The 17544-nt window shown below is 35.8% G+C and overlaps 1 protein-coding gene across 1 annotated transcript; it reads right to left on the bottom strand.

The window, feature by feature from the left end:
• Nucleotides 1-2469: 2469 nt before the first annotated feature.
• On the bottom strand, nt 2470-17435 carry LOC120428877 (zinc finger protein 84-like). Its single transcript, XM_039594003.2, has 11 exons — nt 16311-17435; nt 16102-16239; nt 15940-16032; nt 15749-15886; nt 15560-15682; nt 11370-11567; nt 10845-11306; nt 3606-4172; nt 3357-3548; nt 3023-3292; nt 2470-2950 (listed from the first exon to the last, which is right to left on the bottom strand). Exons 1-11 carry the CDS (start codon nt 17229-17231, stop codon nt 2864-2866), a joined length of 3189 nt encoding a protein of 1062 aa, XP_039449937.1. The 5' UTR covers nt 17232-17435; the 3' UTR covers nt 2470-2863.
• Between the last annotated feature and the right edge of the window lie 109 nt (nt 17436-17544).

The raw sequence follows: 17544 nt of genomic DNA, 5'->3' as shown, positions 1-17544 counted from the left end.
TTGCTTTCGCTGCCGCTGCTGCCCATTTGACTTTTTTCTTGACTGGTTCCTTCCGAAGTGCGTATTACTGCTAAACTGTAAAATTAGGCTAGTACCTACAAATAATTTTAAGAGTTTTTCTTAATTTTGTAAATTCTGAAATTTTAAAATTGTTGAATTTTTAATTCCTAATTTTAAATTCTAGGATTTGATTTTTTTTTATATTTTGGAAAAAATACACACATAGATTTTTTCTACCGATTTCAGTAAAATTAACCGAATATTAAATTGCTGAGCAGTTCGGTAAACTGAAAATTGCCGAATTCGGAAAAGCTTCGGTAATTAAGTTCATTATTGTTCAACGTACAACCGAAATGCGGTGAAATTTTGTTCTTGTTGACAGATGTTTATCGATTTAAAGTTTACTGATTTTTCAACTACCGAATTCGGTAAAACAAACCTAACTGTGTAGAGACTTTGAATGATAGAATAACGTGTTTTTCGTAAATTTGTGTTTTTCAATTTCTGAATGTCAGATATTCAAAACTTTTGGAATGACAATTTGATATTTCTGAAATTTTTCATGTTCCGAATTTTAAATTTTTTGAGCTTTTGAAAAAAATAAATAATTTGTAAATAATTTCACATTAAAATTATTATTCAACTCTGCATATTTTTTATTTTGAATTTCCATATTTCAGATGTCAAAAATTGTTGAAATTTCCTCTTTCCTTTATTATTGCCTTCCTCACCTCACTGAGGCAAGGCTATAAAATCACTCGAAAAATGAACTTCTTAAATACACGTCCTAGATATACCTTCACGTATACCAATCGACTCAGAATCAAATTCTGAACAAATGTCTGTGGGGATGTGTGTAGACACGATTTTTTCCACACGATTATCTCAGAACTGACTGAACCGATTTTGGCCGGATCCGCCTTATTCTGTTCGTTTTGGGGTCCCCTAAGACCCTATTAAATTTTATTCTGTTTAGTAAAGTATTTGAAAAGTTATGCCAAGAAAAAGATTTTTGTAGATACAAAAAAGGGTGATTTTTTGCATAACCTCAAAAGGCCGGGTCTTTTTGTTTACGTGCGAGAGTCGCGCCAGATGCGAAACGCCCGGTTGCCACATTGCTTCAAATGAGAGTCTGCATGTTTTCTGGAAAAGTCTGTATCAGGTATATATTTTTTTCATAAACTTATTTTCATTATTACTTTGTAAATGTGAGGAAGGCACCACCCAGCTAATGGTGGATTAAGAAACGTTTTTTTTTTTTAATTTATTTTGAATTTAAAATATCTGATTTTTTTTATATGTTTGTTTTTTTCGAATTTTTATTTTTGAATTCCAGAGTTTTTTTTTTTTTTTTTTTCGAAAAAAAGGTCCTATAAGTTTTTGTGTGAGGCGATTATGGACGTTGGAGGAGCGCGCACGCATGGCATGATTATTCGTGTTCCTGACGTCTTTTTTTCAGTGATTGGTATTTTTTGTGCTTTAATTAAGATTATATTAATTGTTTTGTGATTTTCAAATCCCTTCCTATATCATCGTTGATCAGAAGGCACGGCGCCGGGTAAATTGTGCATTAATTATTCAAATACACTCAACCCCCGGTGGTTGGTCACTTTTTCGTTTGACACTTTTTTAGTTTGTACCCCGTTGGTTGGTCAAAGTCAAACTAAAAAGTGACGAACTGTCACTTTTTACACGGAGCTTACGCACACTATCAAAACAAACGTTTGTTAGTATGTGTGAACTCCGTGTAAAAGGGGTGTCAAACTAAAAAGTGACCCCGTTCGTTTGACAGCAGTTGGTGTCAAACCATCGGGGTTTGAGTGTAATGTGTTAAATGAAAAAAGTCATTTCTATAGGATCGTTTATCGAAAGACACGCTGACATTTAGGATAGAAAATTAGTGCGCTGGTCACGGAGACGCCAAGTCTCGTTTTTGCATTTCAATCACTTCTATTTTCGTTGTATTGCTGTTAAGATTGGATTGTGAGTAGCGGGACCCCGGGGTTACTCTGTATCGTGTTTTTCGGAGCCTTTTATTTGATATTTTATTTTTCATACGTCCTTCTTTTATCATCGTTGACCAGAAGGCACTCTGCCGGTTTAGTTCTTTTCAGTTATTGTATAAATTTCATCACAATTAGGTTTTACGCCGACTCGGTTTTGAGGTTAGAAAATTGACAGCTTGGCTGCACTGTTTACATTTTTTGCACGTGTGTCTCTGTAAAAATGTGTGTGCGTGTGCGCTCGTGACGTCACGCTGTAAAACCTAATAGTTTTTTCACATGTAGTTTTGCGTTCCTTCCGGTCTGCGTATCAGCTTTAAGGATCTGGAAGGCATCATTCTCAATCGGACATTTGACGGCCATGTTTGTTTTAGAAAAACATTCAAATCTTGATTCAGAATTTTTCAATCAAAAAGTGGGTTTCTTTGTGTGGTTTGTAGAAGTATTTTACATATAGTCATTATTATTATTATTATTTTATTTCAATTTACTATTTCTGGACCCTGAATTCAGACTCATGATTCACAGTCATTGCCCCAAAAGTGAAGGACACCTTCTACCACCTTAAAGGTATAGGAAAAGCGCATGACAGGGAGGGGAGGATCTGGAATTCTAAAATTTAAGATTGCCTAAATTACTCACAACAATTATGCTTATTTTTCTTGACACTTTTTACATTAAAAAAGGTAAAAAAATGAGTTGTCTGTATGTTGGTTTTCGAAAAAAAAAAAGAAATCTGCCATGCCAAACGAAGGAGATTGGTACTACATCAGGATATATTTTTTCAATTTAAAAAGTCACTCTTGAAAAATACAAGTTCATAACTACGGTTAATATTCTGTGCACGTGGTCGAAACACGTTACTCCGTCGAAGAAGCAGCACCTTGCTGGGACACCTCCGGATGCTTTTGCATGTGCGCTTCTAGATGTCGCTGCGTCGCGCATGCCTGTGAATATAAAAAAACGCTCAAATTTAGAAGAAACAACAATTACACGATAAAAAAAATGTCCAATCTCACCAGCTTGCACACCTCGCACTTGAACCGGCCCTCCCGCATCGCCTGGTGCTTCTGCATGTGCAGGTAAATGGTCTGGGCGTTGGCGTACGACTTGTCACACTCGGTGCACTTGTACCGGCCTTCCTGTTGGCGCTGCTCGGGCGTCTGCAGCGTGTTCCGGTTCTGGATGAGGGCCACCGTCGGCGGACGCTGCTTCTGGCAGTCGGATTGTCTTTGACCGCATGACTTGGACTTTCGGTGCCAGTTCAGGTGATGCTTCGTGCCGAACGCCTGGGAGTTTGAAATTAAAGTATGAAACCATTTGCTGTGATCAAACAGTAAATTGCTTGAATACCTTATCACAAAATTTGCACACAATAGCACGCATATCAATGTTCTTGTGACAACTGAGATGGAACGAAAACTTCTTCTTCTTGATTCGCCTCGAACATCGTTTGCACTCCATCGTGTCCTCGTCCGGGTGGGGTTCTTTCAGATTGTGGATCAGTCGTCTGTGCTTGGCAAGTTCCAAGCTTTCACCAAATTTCTAAAAAAAATAATAAAATTTTTATAACGATTTTACTTGATCTAGCATTCTACCAACCTTGTCACAAACTTCACACTTGTACGTTCCGTTCAGGATTTTTTCGTGCATGAGCATGTGCTTCTGAATGTCACTCTTCTTCTTCTTGATCAGCACCACATCACAGAGGGTGCACTTCCAGGTGTCCCCACTCGTGGATGGCACCGTCTCATCGTCCTCGGACAGTTCGATTACCGCCTCGCTGTCGTCGTCGGATTCATCCGTCAGGATCTCGATGCTGTAGCCGGTCGAATCGAGTGGCCCCGAAGACGACGCAACGGATGGTGTTAGCTCGGACCGATCCGGCAGCATCGCTTCCGAAAAGCACGAACCGGAGGCACTGGCCTGGTCGTCCGCCCATTCCGGAATGTTGTCCACTGGAATCGCCACGGTGGCGAAGGCAGGAATTTGCTCGGGTTGTTGTTCCTCGACGACCATTGGTTCGGTAGCGCTCACCGGGTACGGTATCTGGTGAGATTCTTCCATTGGTAGGGTCTGCTGAGCATGACTTTCGGTCTTGAAGAAAGAACCCGTCACCTGTTGGATGATGGGTAAGTCCGAGGGATGGTCTGCCACAGACATGGTCGGCTGAAACATTTGATTTTTTTTTATTTATGTTTGAAATTGTTTTTAAAGATTTTTATGCTACATAGTATCAAGGTATTGAATAGCCAAACCAATGATTTTTTATTTGTTTTCCCTACTACAAGGTAATTCTATAGAATTTCACATTGTTTCGTATTTTTGGATGAGACTTTGTAGAACACTGAACATTCCCTATGCCAAAAGAAGTCATGTTGCAAAATAATTAGTTTTCCATGCAATCATTCACAAAATTAAAGCATTAAGAGGCTGTCAGAGCTTGAGCTTGAGAGACCACGTATCCACAAACAAATGCAGGCAAACTGTCAAAAAGGGTCTAATAGCTCCTTAACGGTTTAGTGATGTTTCCTTCATCATCAGCATGTATGAGCGTAAAGATAAAACACACAAAGTCGCCAAGACTCGATAATGTGTGTAAATAGGTAACAGTAATTGGCCACCAACGGCGCCCGCCATGTCAGTTTGTAGATCTCGGGAGAAGGGGACAGGAATGTTGGTATGTACCCAGGATGGGTCCAGCAGTCCAGCCGACGAAGTCAGAATAAAGAAAAAATGTAGGAAATTTTCTCAGCTTTTTGAAAAATGTTTTGCAGGGACGCTTTTTGAAAAATTTCACCTTAAAATGCCTGTAAGCCCATTGCCAATTTTATTTGTTTTTTTTTTGGTATCCTAAAGCAAAAAAAAAGAAGTAAAAAATATGAAAAAACTTCTATAAATTAATTGATATTAAGCTAAGTTGTATTCAAAATTCCTCACCAAAATTTCATTCCGAAACAAATTGCATTTCCAATATTTGAAATATTTTCTTCTAAAAAACTAAGAATTCAAGACTCTAAGGATTTAAGAATTTAAGAATTTAAAAATTTAAAAATTTAAAAATTTAAGAATTTAAGAATTTTAGATTTGGCAGTGCGTGGCCGAATGGTTACGCTGTCCGCTTTGTAAGCGGATGATTCTGGGTTCGATTCCCATCTGCTGCAACCTTCCATCGGATGAGGAAGTAAAATGTCGGTCCCGGCCTTGGCCGTTAAGTCATTCCAGGTGTAGGAGTTGTCTCCATACCATAAGTACAAACAACACACCAAACCAAGCCTACTCCGGTGGAATCGCTGGCGGCGGTTGGACTCGCAATCCAAAGGTCGTCAGTTCAAACACTGGGGTGGAAGGTTCCTTGGAGTAAAAGAGGTTTGGGTGCTCTCCCCATTCAAGCCTTCGGACTCCGAGGTTCGAGCAGAAACTTGCAATAGAGACCACAAAAGACCCGGGGGTCGTTAATGTGGATGGTTTGATTTGATTTGAGATTTTAATAATTTAAGAATTTAAGAATATAAGAATTTAAGAACTTAAGAACTTAAGAATTTAAGAATTTAAAAATTTTAGAGTTTTAGAATTTTAGAATTTTAGAATTTTAGAATTTTAGATTTTTAGAATTTAAGAATTTAAGAATATAACAACTTCAGAATTTAAGAATTTAAGAATTTGAGAATTTAAGAATTTAAGAATTTAAAAAATAATAATTTAAGAATTTAAGAATTTAAGAATTTAAGAATTTAAGAATTTAAGAATTTAAGAATTTAAGAATTTAAGAATTTAAGAATTTAAGAATTTAAGAATTTAAGAATTTAAGAATTTAAGAATTTAAAAATTTAAGAATTTAAGAATTTAAGAATTTAAGAATTTAAGAATTTAAGAATTTAAGAATTTAAGAATTTAAGAATTTAAGAATTTAAGAATTTAAGAATTTAAGAATTTAAGAATTTAAGAATTTAAGAATTTAAGAATTTAAGAATTTAAGAATTTAAGAATTTAAGAATTTAAGAATTTAAGAATTTAAGAATTTAAGAATTTAAGAATTTAAGAATTTAAGAATTTAAGAATTTAAGAATTTAAGAATTTAAGAATTTAAGAATTTAAGAATTTAAGAATTTCAGAATTTAAGAATTTCAGAATTTAAGAATTTAAAAATTTAAATTTTATTTGAGGTTTTTAAGATTTCCGTTTTTTGTTGTTTTCAAAATTGTTTTATATTTAATATTTTTTTGTTTTTATATTTTGATTTTTTTAATTTTGATTTTTTTTGATTATTTTAAATTTTGAATTTTTCTTAAAATTTTGAATTTTTGATTTTTTAGTTTTTTGTAGTTTTGAATTTCACATTTTTAATATACTGAATTTCGAAATTTCAGTTTTTTTTTAATTAAGATTTTAGAAATTCGAAAAAAAACAATCTGGATTTTAAAAACTATAAGAATTCGCAATTCGCAATTCGCAATTTTCAGTGTAAGAACGGGCCTTGACCGATCTTATGCACTTGGTTCCCGACGAACACGCACTGCCCTTACACCTACATCTCACCCTTGCTCTGAGTCAGTACGAGCAGCACGCTAGAACACGCTTTGAGTGTTCGTGCCAGGCATGCACACCTTCTTTTCCGGTTACGCATTTTAACTCGGCCGGGGGTGGTACATTAAGTAGGGTTTGATGTATGTATAAGCGCCTAACCATTCAAAGTATGCCTATCAATTTCATTAAAACAAAAACTGTTTTATTTTTAGTTTGAATTCAAAAACTAGTTGTTATTTTACTGTGTATTGTTTTCTCCTGAAATATTCCCTAATGTTAAGTCGTGTTTATCTGTTGCTATTTCTTTTGTCGCGGTGTTTTGTTACAATTTTGGTCCTAAGCATGTTATAAAAGTTTACCAAAAATACAATAGTAATATTTGTGTTAATCCTTTAACCATTCCATAAATTGAGTAAGGGCTCAAACCTCACTTGTTTGAAAAAAAGGGTGAAGATTGAAAACAATAGACAGTAACAGAGAATTTATTTTATAAAAATCAAGTATCACTAATAAGAGAATGATGAGCGTATTTTGAAGAATAAAAATGAGAAGCTAGATGTATTAGATGTAAAATTAGACAATAGTTAATAAATAGAGATACAAAACAAGCTTAGATTATAGTAATGATAATTTATAGGACAGATAAAGAATTATTCAAATAAATAAATTCGCAATAAAATCAAAAAAGTTTAGGCGAATGATAAATAGACTTGATATTACTAGTACATTTAAGGAAAAAAAAAACAAAACAAAGTTTGTTACAGCAGTATCAATTGATAGAAAAGAGTGGAAAAGCTTTGAGAGATAAGGGAATCAAAAGTTAGTAAAATTAAAATCAAATGTTCGATATTAAATAGAAGAATCAGTGAAGAATTGGGAATCAGAAGAGCAAAACAAAAATAGGAGATAGGTGGTAGCTGAGAATGAATAGAAGAGAAACCTCGTTGTGCGATGTTTCAGGTACATCCACAGCAGTTGACTCAACATACTGCGAATCAAAACAATACCGTCTACAATCACAAATTACTTCCCTTTCCCACATTGTCGCGCCCCTTTCTTTTAGCCGTCTCGACTCTGACCCGCGGTGGTCAAAGGTTTACGATCCGTTTCCACAGGCCACCAGCTAGGTCATCATGAAAACCAAGCCAACGTGGAGGTAAGAAAATAGGACACTCGCAAGGAACCAGAGCTATACTGTTGGGATCAAGATAATTCGGATGATCTAACAGAACTACGGATGTAGTTAGTTACGCTCCTTCCAGGATGTTCCTTACGTGGACGTCAACCGAAGAGCACGCAACAAGGTCAGTGTCATTGCATGCTCTTAGGTATCAATCCTTGGCCTGCATTTTAAAAACTATAAGAATGTAAAAAAAGTTTCAAATTTTTGAAATTTGAATTTTGAATGATGGAGCATTAATTTTTGAATGTTCAGATCTTTTTATTTTTCGCCAAGAATGTTTAAATTTAGAAAAAAAAAAATCTACTGGTAAATCCCATCTAAAATTCAAAGGCAAATTGAATATATCCACTATAAAATTAAAAATAAATAAGGTTACATACATTTAAAAAATAATATCTACATAATCTTCCTCTTAATTTTTCGACGGTTCGTATTAAGAAAATACAAACAAACATTTTCAGGAAAAATCTATTAATAAGAAATTGAAATTGCACTCAGTATAAAAAAAAAAACAAATTCTCGTAATTATTGATAATATTTTTTTTAATAACATGAAAGTAATTCTATCTATTTATTTATCAAAATTGCCATCCGCGCGAACTCCGCGCCTGAGCAAAATTAGTCAGCAAATCCGGGCCAAATCCGCGTTATCCGCGCGATCCGCACCGTCCGTAACAACCCTGTATTTAGTAAAACTGTTGATAGAAACTGGCTTTTTTTTTTTTGTTGCCCAATGGGCATTGGGTTAAGTTCACTGCGACCACCTGAGAAGGCTATCTTTTGTGATGTACCCTGGTTACTGTCCATACTACAAATTACTCGTATCCATTGAATCGGAAGACGAGGGGTTATTTTGCAGACATGGTTTATCCCAATCCGGCGCAATACAGTCGATGAACTGTATGACCTTCTTGGGATGGGTGTGGTGCCATACATCGTACGGCGTAAGAAGGTGCGATCCAAAGAACCGCAGCCTTCGAGACACAAGTGCTCCGCAGAAGCAGAGTAAATGTGCCGAGCTTTCCAGCTCAGTTAAACAAAAACGACAGAGGTTGTTAGGCCACCTGCCGATTTTGTGCAGGTGATATCTGGCAGGACAATGTCCTGTTAGAAGCCCTGCGAGTATTCGTAGTTCCCTACGGTTTAAGCCAAGAAGTTTCCTGGCAATTGAAGGACTTGGAGTGATAAAAGTTTTAGCTTGTCTCAATCCTCGCATCTCGCCCCAGATTGAAGCGATTTGCAATTGTCCCCAATTAGTTATTTCTTGCTTCTGGCTTGCTCACTTCCTATTGAGTTATTTATTACTCGATTTCAGTTGAAAACGCATTATATGAGCTGTAATTGAACGTTAAAGTGCTGATATGGCAACATTTGAGGCACGATGGAGTTAAGGAGCTATTACCCTACGGCAAACTAACAAACTCGCACTTTTTGCCAGTTTGCCTGTTTTGTTTGTTTGCCTGCATACATTTTTCTTGTTTGCGAGTTTGCCGCAAATTGTCAAACACGAAAAAGTGCAAGTTTGTATAATAGCTCCTTTAGATGCTGTTCACCTACCGTTTGCTTAAAAAATTTGAGCTTAAAATTTGGCAACTCGAACCGATTCTGAAATTCTCTGAAGCCCTATGTAAATTTTCATGTACAACGGTAAAAAAAACACAATTTAAATCAAGATTTAAAACCATTTCTTATCACTTTTTTTTATTTTAATGCAAAACAATTAAAATGACAAGACAACATTAAACGACGGGTAAACTATGGAAAGAACTGTCAAATAAATTTCAATTTTCAAATTTGAACATTGATTAAAAAATCAATTTTAAAACCATTGCGGTCGTAGGGGAAATATACCCTTCTAATCAAACACCTTCGTCATATGGAGAGTTTAATGTCGTCGGTTTAATGCTGGATTAAAGCTCCAAAAATACTGTTTGGGCTATAAACTTACCAGCAAAAACACCGCCTCGAGTAAGCACGCAAAATTTATGCCATTTACTGGCCAAAAAGATCAAATTTAATGCACTTTTGATCATAATTTTTATTTTGCGAGACCATTTCTCATCATTTTGATTGGCACACACATCCACACGCAAGATGACAGGTTAACTGCCTAACGAAAGTCGCCATCAATATCTTTTCACTTGCGCTAACAATTTCAAAGCGCTTAAGATATAAAATTGCTTCCAACTACCGGCAACATGTTCTTTTAACCATTACTTAGTCACTCACTTGAAAAATAATCCCGAAAAATGTTAATAATTAGCAAGCACCATCAAAAAAACAAACGCGCTAAGTCTTTTTACGTTTCAATTTTGAATATCCATTCCAATCGAAGGCTGAAGAAAACCGAGCGAGGAGCGAAGGCAAATAAAGAACAAAGGGTGGCCACCAACACCACCAACATGCTGGTGCAGCGCCTGTTAGAGTGAGCAAGTGCTGCCAGGAAACTTTCGCTATAAATGCTACTTTTCGTGAGTGTCCGCTTAAAATTTCATCATTTTTGGCAGCACTAAGCAGACCCAAAAGAGCGCTGGAAGAAGAAAATAACTAAGCTGAAAATAGAAAAATGGGCGTGGCCCAATGCACTCGACTGATTAGAATGCATTTTTGAAATAGTTTTAATTTAATGCTTGTAAAAGGAATAGCATAACCTTTAGTAAAAGTGAAAATAAACAGAAATGTTCACAAAAGTTGCTCTACTCGTTGTCGTACTTGGTTTTAGTGAATTTCAAGGAACAATCCAGATTATCCAGCATCATTCAAACACGACCGCTTATTAGGCTTAAAATGGGCATTTTTACCCTACAAAAATAAAAATTTTGCGGTCGCCAAAAAAATAAGCTTTGTCGCTGTGAACAATAATATCAAAAAATTAGGCTTCATTTTAAGACCCAATTCTAGGAAAAAAAAAATCAATTTGGACATTATTTTTTATTGAAAAGAACATACAATTTCATTTAGTTTTTAACATTGAAAACTGAACCAATAGTTCAGGTATATGTTCAGTTCAAAATTACAGACTAAAATAAGATGACAATTAGAAAAAAAATCAATTTTCACCGATTCGAACTCGAAAAAAAAAAACGTCTTGACAACGAACTACTTTCGCACTGTGTAATATTCTTACATACCTCTTGAGATAAGCCCTCGTCCGCAGTGACCACCGGCACTTCGTCCAGATGGCCCTGCATGTGCAGCTCGTAGCTTTCCTGCGACGAAAACAGCGTGTCGCACTTGGCGCAGTGCAGCTCCGCACCCAGGGTCGCGACGCCATCCCCGCCCGGCTCCGGCTTGATAAACAAGTTGTGCGCCTCTTGCTGGTGCACCCGAAGGTTGATCCGCTGGGCGTACCGCTTGCCACAGTCCGGACAGTGGAACGACTCGGACTTGGGCACGCCGTGAGTACGGGCGTGCTGGACGTAGTTGGGTCGCGAGACGAACACCTTGGCGCACTCGCGACACTTGAAGAACGTTTTGTCGTCGCGGCTGATCGTGACCGGTGGCGGCACCCTGTCGAACGGGTTCAGCGATTCGGATCGGTTTCTTTCGTACTTGATCATGTGCCGTTTCAGCTCGTAGTGGGTTCCAAATGCCTGCGAGGAGGAAAGGGGTTTATGTAATTGCGGTCCAATTTCTGAGCAGTTCGGTTCACTTACATGGTCACAATTCTTGCACCGGAATCTACCATTTTCGATGTTTTCGTGCTTTTTCATGTGCTGAACGAGATGATGGGGATTTGCGTACCTTAGGTCACATTTAGCGCATTCATAAAAGTTATCATCGGTATTTTTTGGTTCATTCAAATCCTTATGCCGAAGCATGTGACGATCCAGCTCGTTTTGTTTCCGGAAATTCTTGAGAAAACAAAAAAACCTTGATTAATTGGCGATCACATTGAGTTGGTACTTCAACGATCGTTTTGTTTAGATTACCGATCTAAATGTTTAAGCGACCTGAATATCTGGATCGGCGATCTAAATATGAAGATTCAAATATTCAAAAATTACAAAACCTAACAAATCAACGAAATGGGATATTCAAAATGCAAAAATTAAATTTTTAATTCTAAAAATCCTCAATTCTAAAACTTTAAAATTCTTAAATTCTTAAATTCTTAAATTCTTAAATTCTTAAATTCTTAAATTCTTAAATTCTTAAATTCTTAAATTCTTAAATTTTTAAATTTTTAAATTCTTAAATTCTTACATTCTTAAATTCTTAAATTCTTAAATTCTTAAATTCTTAAATTCTTAAATTCTTAAGTTCCTCAATTCTGAAATTCTGAAATTCTGAAATTCTTAAACTCTTAAACTCTTAAACTCTTAAATTCTTAAATTCTTAAATTCTTAAATTCTTAAATTCTTAAATTCTTAAATTCTTAAATTCTTAAATTCTTAAATTCTTAAATTCTTAAATTCTTAAATTCTTAAATTCTTAAATTCTTAAATTCTTAAATTCTTAAATTCTTAAATTCTTAAATTCTTAAATTCTTAAATTCTTAAATTCTTAAATTCTTAAATTCTTAAATTCTTAAATTCTTAAATTCTTAAATTCTTAAATTCTTAAATTCTTAAATTCCTAAATTCTTAAATTCTTAAATTCTTAAATTCTTAAATTCTTAAATTCTTAAATTCTTAAATTCTTAAATTCTTAAATTCTTAAATTCTTAAATTCTTAAATTCTTAAATTCTTAAATTCTTAAATTCTTAAATTCTTAAATTCTTAAATTCTTAAATTCTTAAATTCTTAAATTCTTAAATTCTTAAATTCTTAAATTCTTAAATTCTTAAATTCTTAAATTCTTAAATTCTTAAATTCTTAAATTCTTAAATTCTTAAATTCTTAAATTCTTAAATTCTTAAATTCTTAAATTCTTAAATTCTTAAATTCTTAAATTCTTAAATTCTTAAATTCTTAAATTCTTAAATTCTTAAATTCTTAAATTATTAAATTCTTAAATTCTTAAATTCTTAAATTCTTAAATTTTTTAATTCTTAAATTCTTAAATTCTTAAATTCTTAAATTCTTAAATTCTTAAATTCTTAAATTCTTAAATTCTTAAATTCTTAAATTCTTAAATTCTTAAATTCTTAAATTCTTAAATTCTTATATTCTTAAATTCTTAAATTCTTAAATTCTTAAATTCTTAAATTCTTAAATTCTTAAATTCTTAAATTCTTAAATTCTTAAATTCTTAAATTCTTAAATTCTTAAATTCTTAAATTCTTAAATTCTTAAATTCTTAAATTCTTAAATTCTTAAATTCTTAAATTCTTAAATTCTTAAATTCTTAAATTCTTAAATTCTTAAATTCTTAAATTCTTAAATTCTTAAATTCTTAAATTCTTAAATTCTTAAATTCTTAAATTCTTAAATTCTTAAATTCTTAAATTCTTAAATTCTTAAATTCTTAAATTCTTAAATTCTTAAATTCTCAAATTCTTAAATTCTTAAATTCTTAAATTCTTAAATTCTTAAATTCTCAAATTCTTAAATTCTTGAAGTCCTAGATTCTTGAATGCTGCCATTTTTGTTACCATCTTAGATTAAAGAAAACTTGATAAAATTCAGAAATTTAATTTTAAACAAAAAAAAAAACAAACAAGTTAAAAATTTCAAATAATTTAATTTCATTTTCATGTTTTTTGTTTTATTGTTTTTGCTTTTTTGATTTTTTTCCTGTTATGCTTTCTTGCTCGGTTTGTTCACATCCCATTTCCCAAGATAATTGTAAAAAAATCTTTTAAAAATCACTCAAGGAGGTATTCGACTATGGCAAACAAATAAACACGCACTTTTTCGTTTTTGACAGTTTGAAAAAAAAAACTTGCAAACAAAGCCAAATGTAGCCAAACTTATAGTCTAATACCGTCTTAACCCTCTACAACCTAACCCCGCCTTTAGACGGGCTTCGATCTAAAAAATCGCCAAAAATCAATTTTACAACCGATTTTTGATCTTTAAAAAGCATTGGAAAGAAGAACTCTTAAAATATTAGAAAATTTCATGGTTGGAAGTTTAACTTGTTTTATGTGACTTTGCCAATGTTTTTATAAATGTCATTTTTTTAAGCGGTCAACTTTGGCTGTGTTTTTACTAACATTTCCTATATTTTCAGTAAAAAGAAGTGTGTGTGTGTGTGTGCAACCAACCAAACGGGACCACGCGGTCGCTTCTTACAAATTGAGTTGTTTCCATGTATTTTTAGATCTACATTCTATACATGCAAATAACTCGCATAGGCATTTGGAAGGTGTTAGCTCTGCCGAGCTTCGGTGACCCATTTTTACGCTGGCTAGCCGAGCGCGAGGTCCCTCAGCTTTTATCGACAAGCCCCGCCCTGAAGAACGTTTGGACCAATCGGGTTCAAACGTTATTTAGAACTTCCGAACCCTTGTCAAAATGGACAAGGACCCAGCGCGTAGGGGAGAGGGGGTAATATGCACCCCCTAAGGGAAAACTGTGATTTCTCAACCATTACAGCATTACTGTGGAAGAATTTTGTTTGATGTTCTAAAACAACTATTATTCTTCGTCATCTATGTGAAAAAAGTCTTAAAAAACCTCAAAATTGTTCGAAAATATCAAATTTCTAAAATCATTTTTGATTCATTTCAAACAACCATGCGGGGCAATATGCACCGCAACATTGGGACAAAATGCACTACAACAACGGGGCAAAATGCACCGGGTAAAATCAGTTTTCACTAGTCACCACTAGATGTCACCGCTGTTTTTACTAAGGAGCTTCACAGCGGTGCATTTTACCCCGACCACGCTTTTTGCAGAAAATTTAATTAAAAATGCATTTTTTGATGTTTTTGGACTCATCTACCTACAGAATAATGAAGATTATGGCAAAAACTATTTACCTCAACACTTACAATATAAATAAATGCTTTTTATATTGTCCAAAAATCATAATGAAAGTGCAAAGAAAATTAGATGAAAACACAACATTTTAAAGTTTTGCAAATAACTTGAGCTGTTTTTATACTGCGATGCTCAAATTTTTCCAGCATGGTTTAGCAATGTTAAGCTTCCAATTTCTAAGATTTTTCTCCGGAAAATTCTTCCAAATACCGAGAAAAGCAGGGGGTGCATTTTGCCCCGGGGGTGCATATTACCCCCTCTCCCCCTATATAGTTTGATAGTAACAGTATTCCTAATTCCAGACGTCGCTCACCAAGCCGTGATGGCCTAGTGGTTAGCATTTTTGCTTACCAATCCAAAGGACGGGGGATCGAACCCCGACTCGGGCGACTTTGATTTTTCGTTCATGTTCAGAGTTTCAAGATTAATACTTCCTATACTTTCTCGTTGGGAGCAGATGGGAATCGAACCCAGGACCATTCGCTTAGAAAGCGAACACCGTAACCAGTCAGCCACGGCCGCTCCTATATTTTCAGTAAAAAGAAGTATGCAATAATTTTTGTAGTGTCCCAGATTATGCCTCTACGCATTTTTTTGCAATTTAAATAATGATGGTGCCATTCTATAGCAGAAAATGTGAAAAACATGCAAAAAATTAAAAATTAATTAAATTGACGTAAAAAAAAGATAGGCAAAATGTAATTATATTAGGTGGTAGAATAGGCCAAATACTACCAAAAACAAACATAAACTATACAAGATAAATGCAAACTAAAATACTAAAAATAAAACAAGAAAAACATAAAACAAGAGAAGTAAAGTTTTTCGTAAAACACGGGAAAAATAAATATTTTCGAAAAAAAAAAATTTGGGCAGTAGAGGGTTAACAAAACTGAATATTATTGATTTCTTCAAACCATGAAATTATGTTTTTTTGAATTGAAATTAAACGATAAACAGGGCGTGAACTTACTCTTGGACAAAACTGGCACTGGATGGTTGGCTTTTTCTTCGGTTCCAGGTCCTTACCGCCGTCGGGATTCCGTTTTTGGTGCGCTGCTTCGTGCTGCTTCAAACGGCATTCCCATTCAAAGACCTGAAAAAGGGGTGTTTATTAGGATTAAAGTTTTTGTTCCACGACGATCGACGCAGGTCTTCTCACCATCTCACAATATCGGCACTCAAAGTATACTTTTGGCGCCTCATTCTTCTGTTGCTGTTCGGCTGGAATTGGCAACGGGTCTTTCTGAATCTCGTGCATCCTTTGATGCGCTATCCAACGTGATCTGTATCTGAATGGCTGGAGAAGGAAGGGTTATTTTCGTGAACAGCAGCAAGTAGCAACTATCTTACCATTTTACAAAATTTGCACTCAAAGTAGTTGAGCTTTTCCGCTCTAATGTGATTCAACGTATGGCCTCTCATTTCTTGTTTAGTGGCAAACACCTAGAAAGTTAATAGAACAGCATTGAAACAGCAAAATCATTTGCGTAAACTTTTTTGTTTTCAACTAACACAGACGCATTTACTGCATTTGTATCTTCCTTTGGCTATCTGAACGTGCCGATTGTGATGTCGCTTCAAATTTGCCCAACTGCCGAACTTTTTACCGCACTCGGGACATTCCGTCGCGTTTTTGTCGAGCTTCTCATCCTGCGGGGTAGGAAATAAGTATAAATTTATGGCCATCAAATCGATAACATTTCATCACCAGCACAACTCACATAGTCATAGAGTGAGGCATCGTTGGCTTCTTCGGTCTGCTTGGTCCTAGAAGCCACCGAAGACGAGCGAGGGCCCTCTTCCCGGTCTTTGGCGCCATCCGGAACGTAATCTGAATCCTTATCGTTATCGTCATGTTCTGAAAGCGATTCCACCGGAGACGGTGGAGCTTCCGCATCGAAAGTGTCCATTTCGTGTTCATGCTGCTGTTCAGGGAACTCTTGCTCGACCAACAACTCTTCTTGCGACTCGGCTGCCGGAACATCGTGTTTCAGTTCCATCTCGATCACGTTGTCAATTTTGTCCTGCAGCGTCGTCTCTGGGCCCGCTTCGTCAGCAGAATCATCCGACAGGATTTCGATACAGAACGATGACGCATCGACTGGCTCCTGCTTAACTTCCGGTTCTTCCTTCCGAACCAGCAGTTGTTTGCAATCCACCGACGCAACGGGTTGTTCCGGCACAGCAGCCGCCAAAGCAACCGGAACCGGATCCAATCGTCCCGAAGCCAACCGATCCATGACCTCCTCCGCGTGCGTTTTCCGCCACGACTCCTCCGTGTGCTGATACGCGGCCAGCTCATCCACCAGCACTCCTCCCTTCCACCAGAACCGGCGCAGCTTCTCCTCCTGCCGGCGGAACTCCTCCGTCACGCTGTAGGCCAGGTCCAGCTTCACGAGGCACCGGTCGCAGATGACCCGCGGCAGATGTTCCTGCATGTTGATCAGCGTCCCGGTCACCTTGTACAACATCTCCGGAATCATAACGCCGGCATAGGGGGTGGCCAGCGGGCGCAGCTGGACCTTCCGGAGCAGACAAATGCGGCAGAAGTCATCCAGTTGGGGAGATTTCTCCGCCGGATTGGGGAGAGAAAGCGACACTTGCTGGAATGGATCATTTTGGCTGGATCGTGGGAATTCCATCGCTTGTGAGGAGATATTTGTAATTCCACTGTAAGGTGCACTACTGTTCAACTTATTGATAGCGTTTCATTGAAAAAATAGCGAAATCTTGCTGAAAAATCAAATTAACAATGCAATTATCAGATAATTAGTTTATTTATAAATGCTGCGTCCTCGTCCCGTAAATTTTGACAGATGAACAACAAGTCCAGTGTTGGCAGCGTACACTCTTTCCTGCAACCGCGAAAAACCTTTTTCTCTACGATATCACCTAAAAAAGACCTTTTCTCAGTAAGCGTGTACGTTATAGTTTGGTTCAGCATTGATTTTAGTT

The sequence above is a fragment of the Culex pipiens genome, chromosome 2, assembly GCF_016801865.2.
Source record: "Culex pipiens pallens isolate TS chromosome 2, TS_CPP_V2, whole genome shotgun sequence".
NCBI classification, from domain to species: domain Eukaryota; kingdom Metazoa; phylum Arthropoda; class Insecta; order Diptera; family Culicidae; genus Culex; species Culex pipiens.
Note: the sequence above shows the minus strand (reverse complement) of the source record. Positions and strands in the feature narration are given on the sequence as shown.

Excerpts from the sequence above, each read along its gene's own strand:
- LOC120428877 (XM_039594003.2), bottom strand. The coding sequence starts at position 17,231 with ATGGAATTCCCACGATCCAGCCAAAATGATCCATTCCAGCAAGTGTCG. Across the intron at positions 15,683-15,748 it reads AGTGCCGATATTGTGAGATG|GTCTTTGAATGGGAATGCCG; the intron begins GTGAGAAGACCT and ends CCCCTTTTTCAG. Across the intron at positions 3,293-3,356 it reads TGTGCAAATTTTGTGATAAG|GCGTTCGGCACGAAGCATCA; the intron begins GTATTCAAGCAA and ends TCAAACTCCCAG.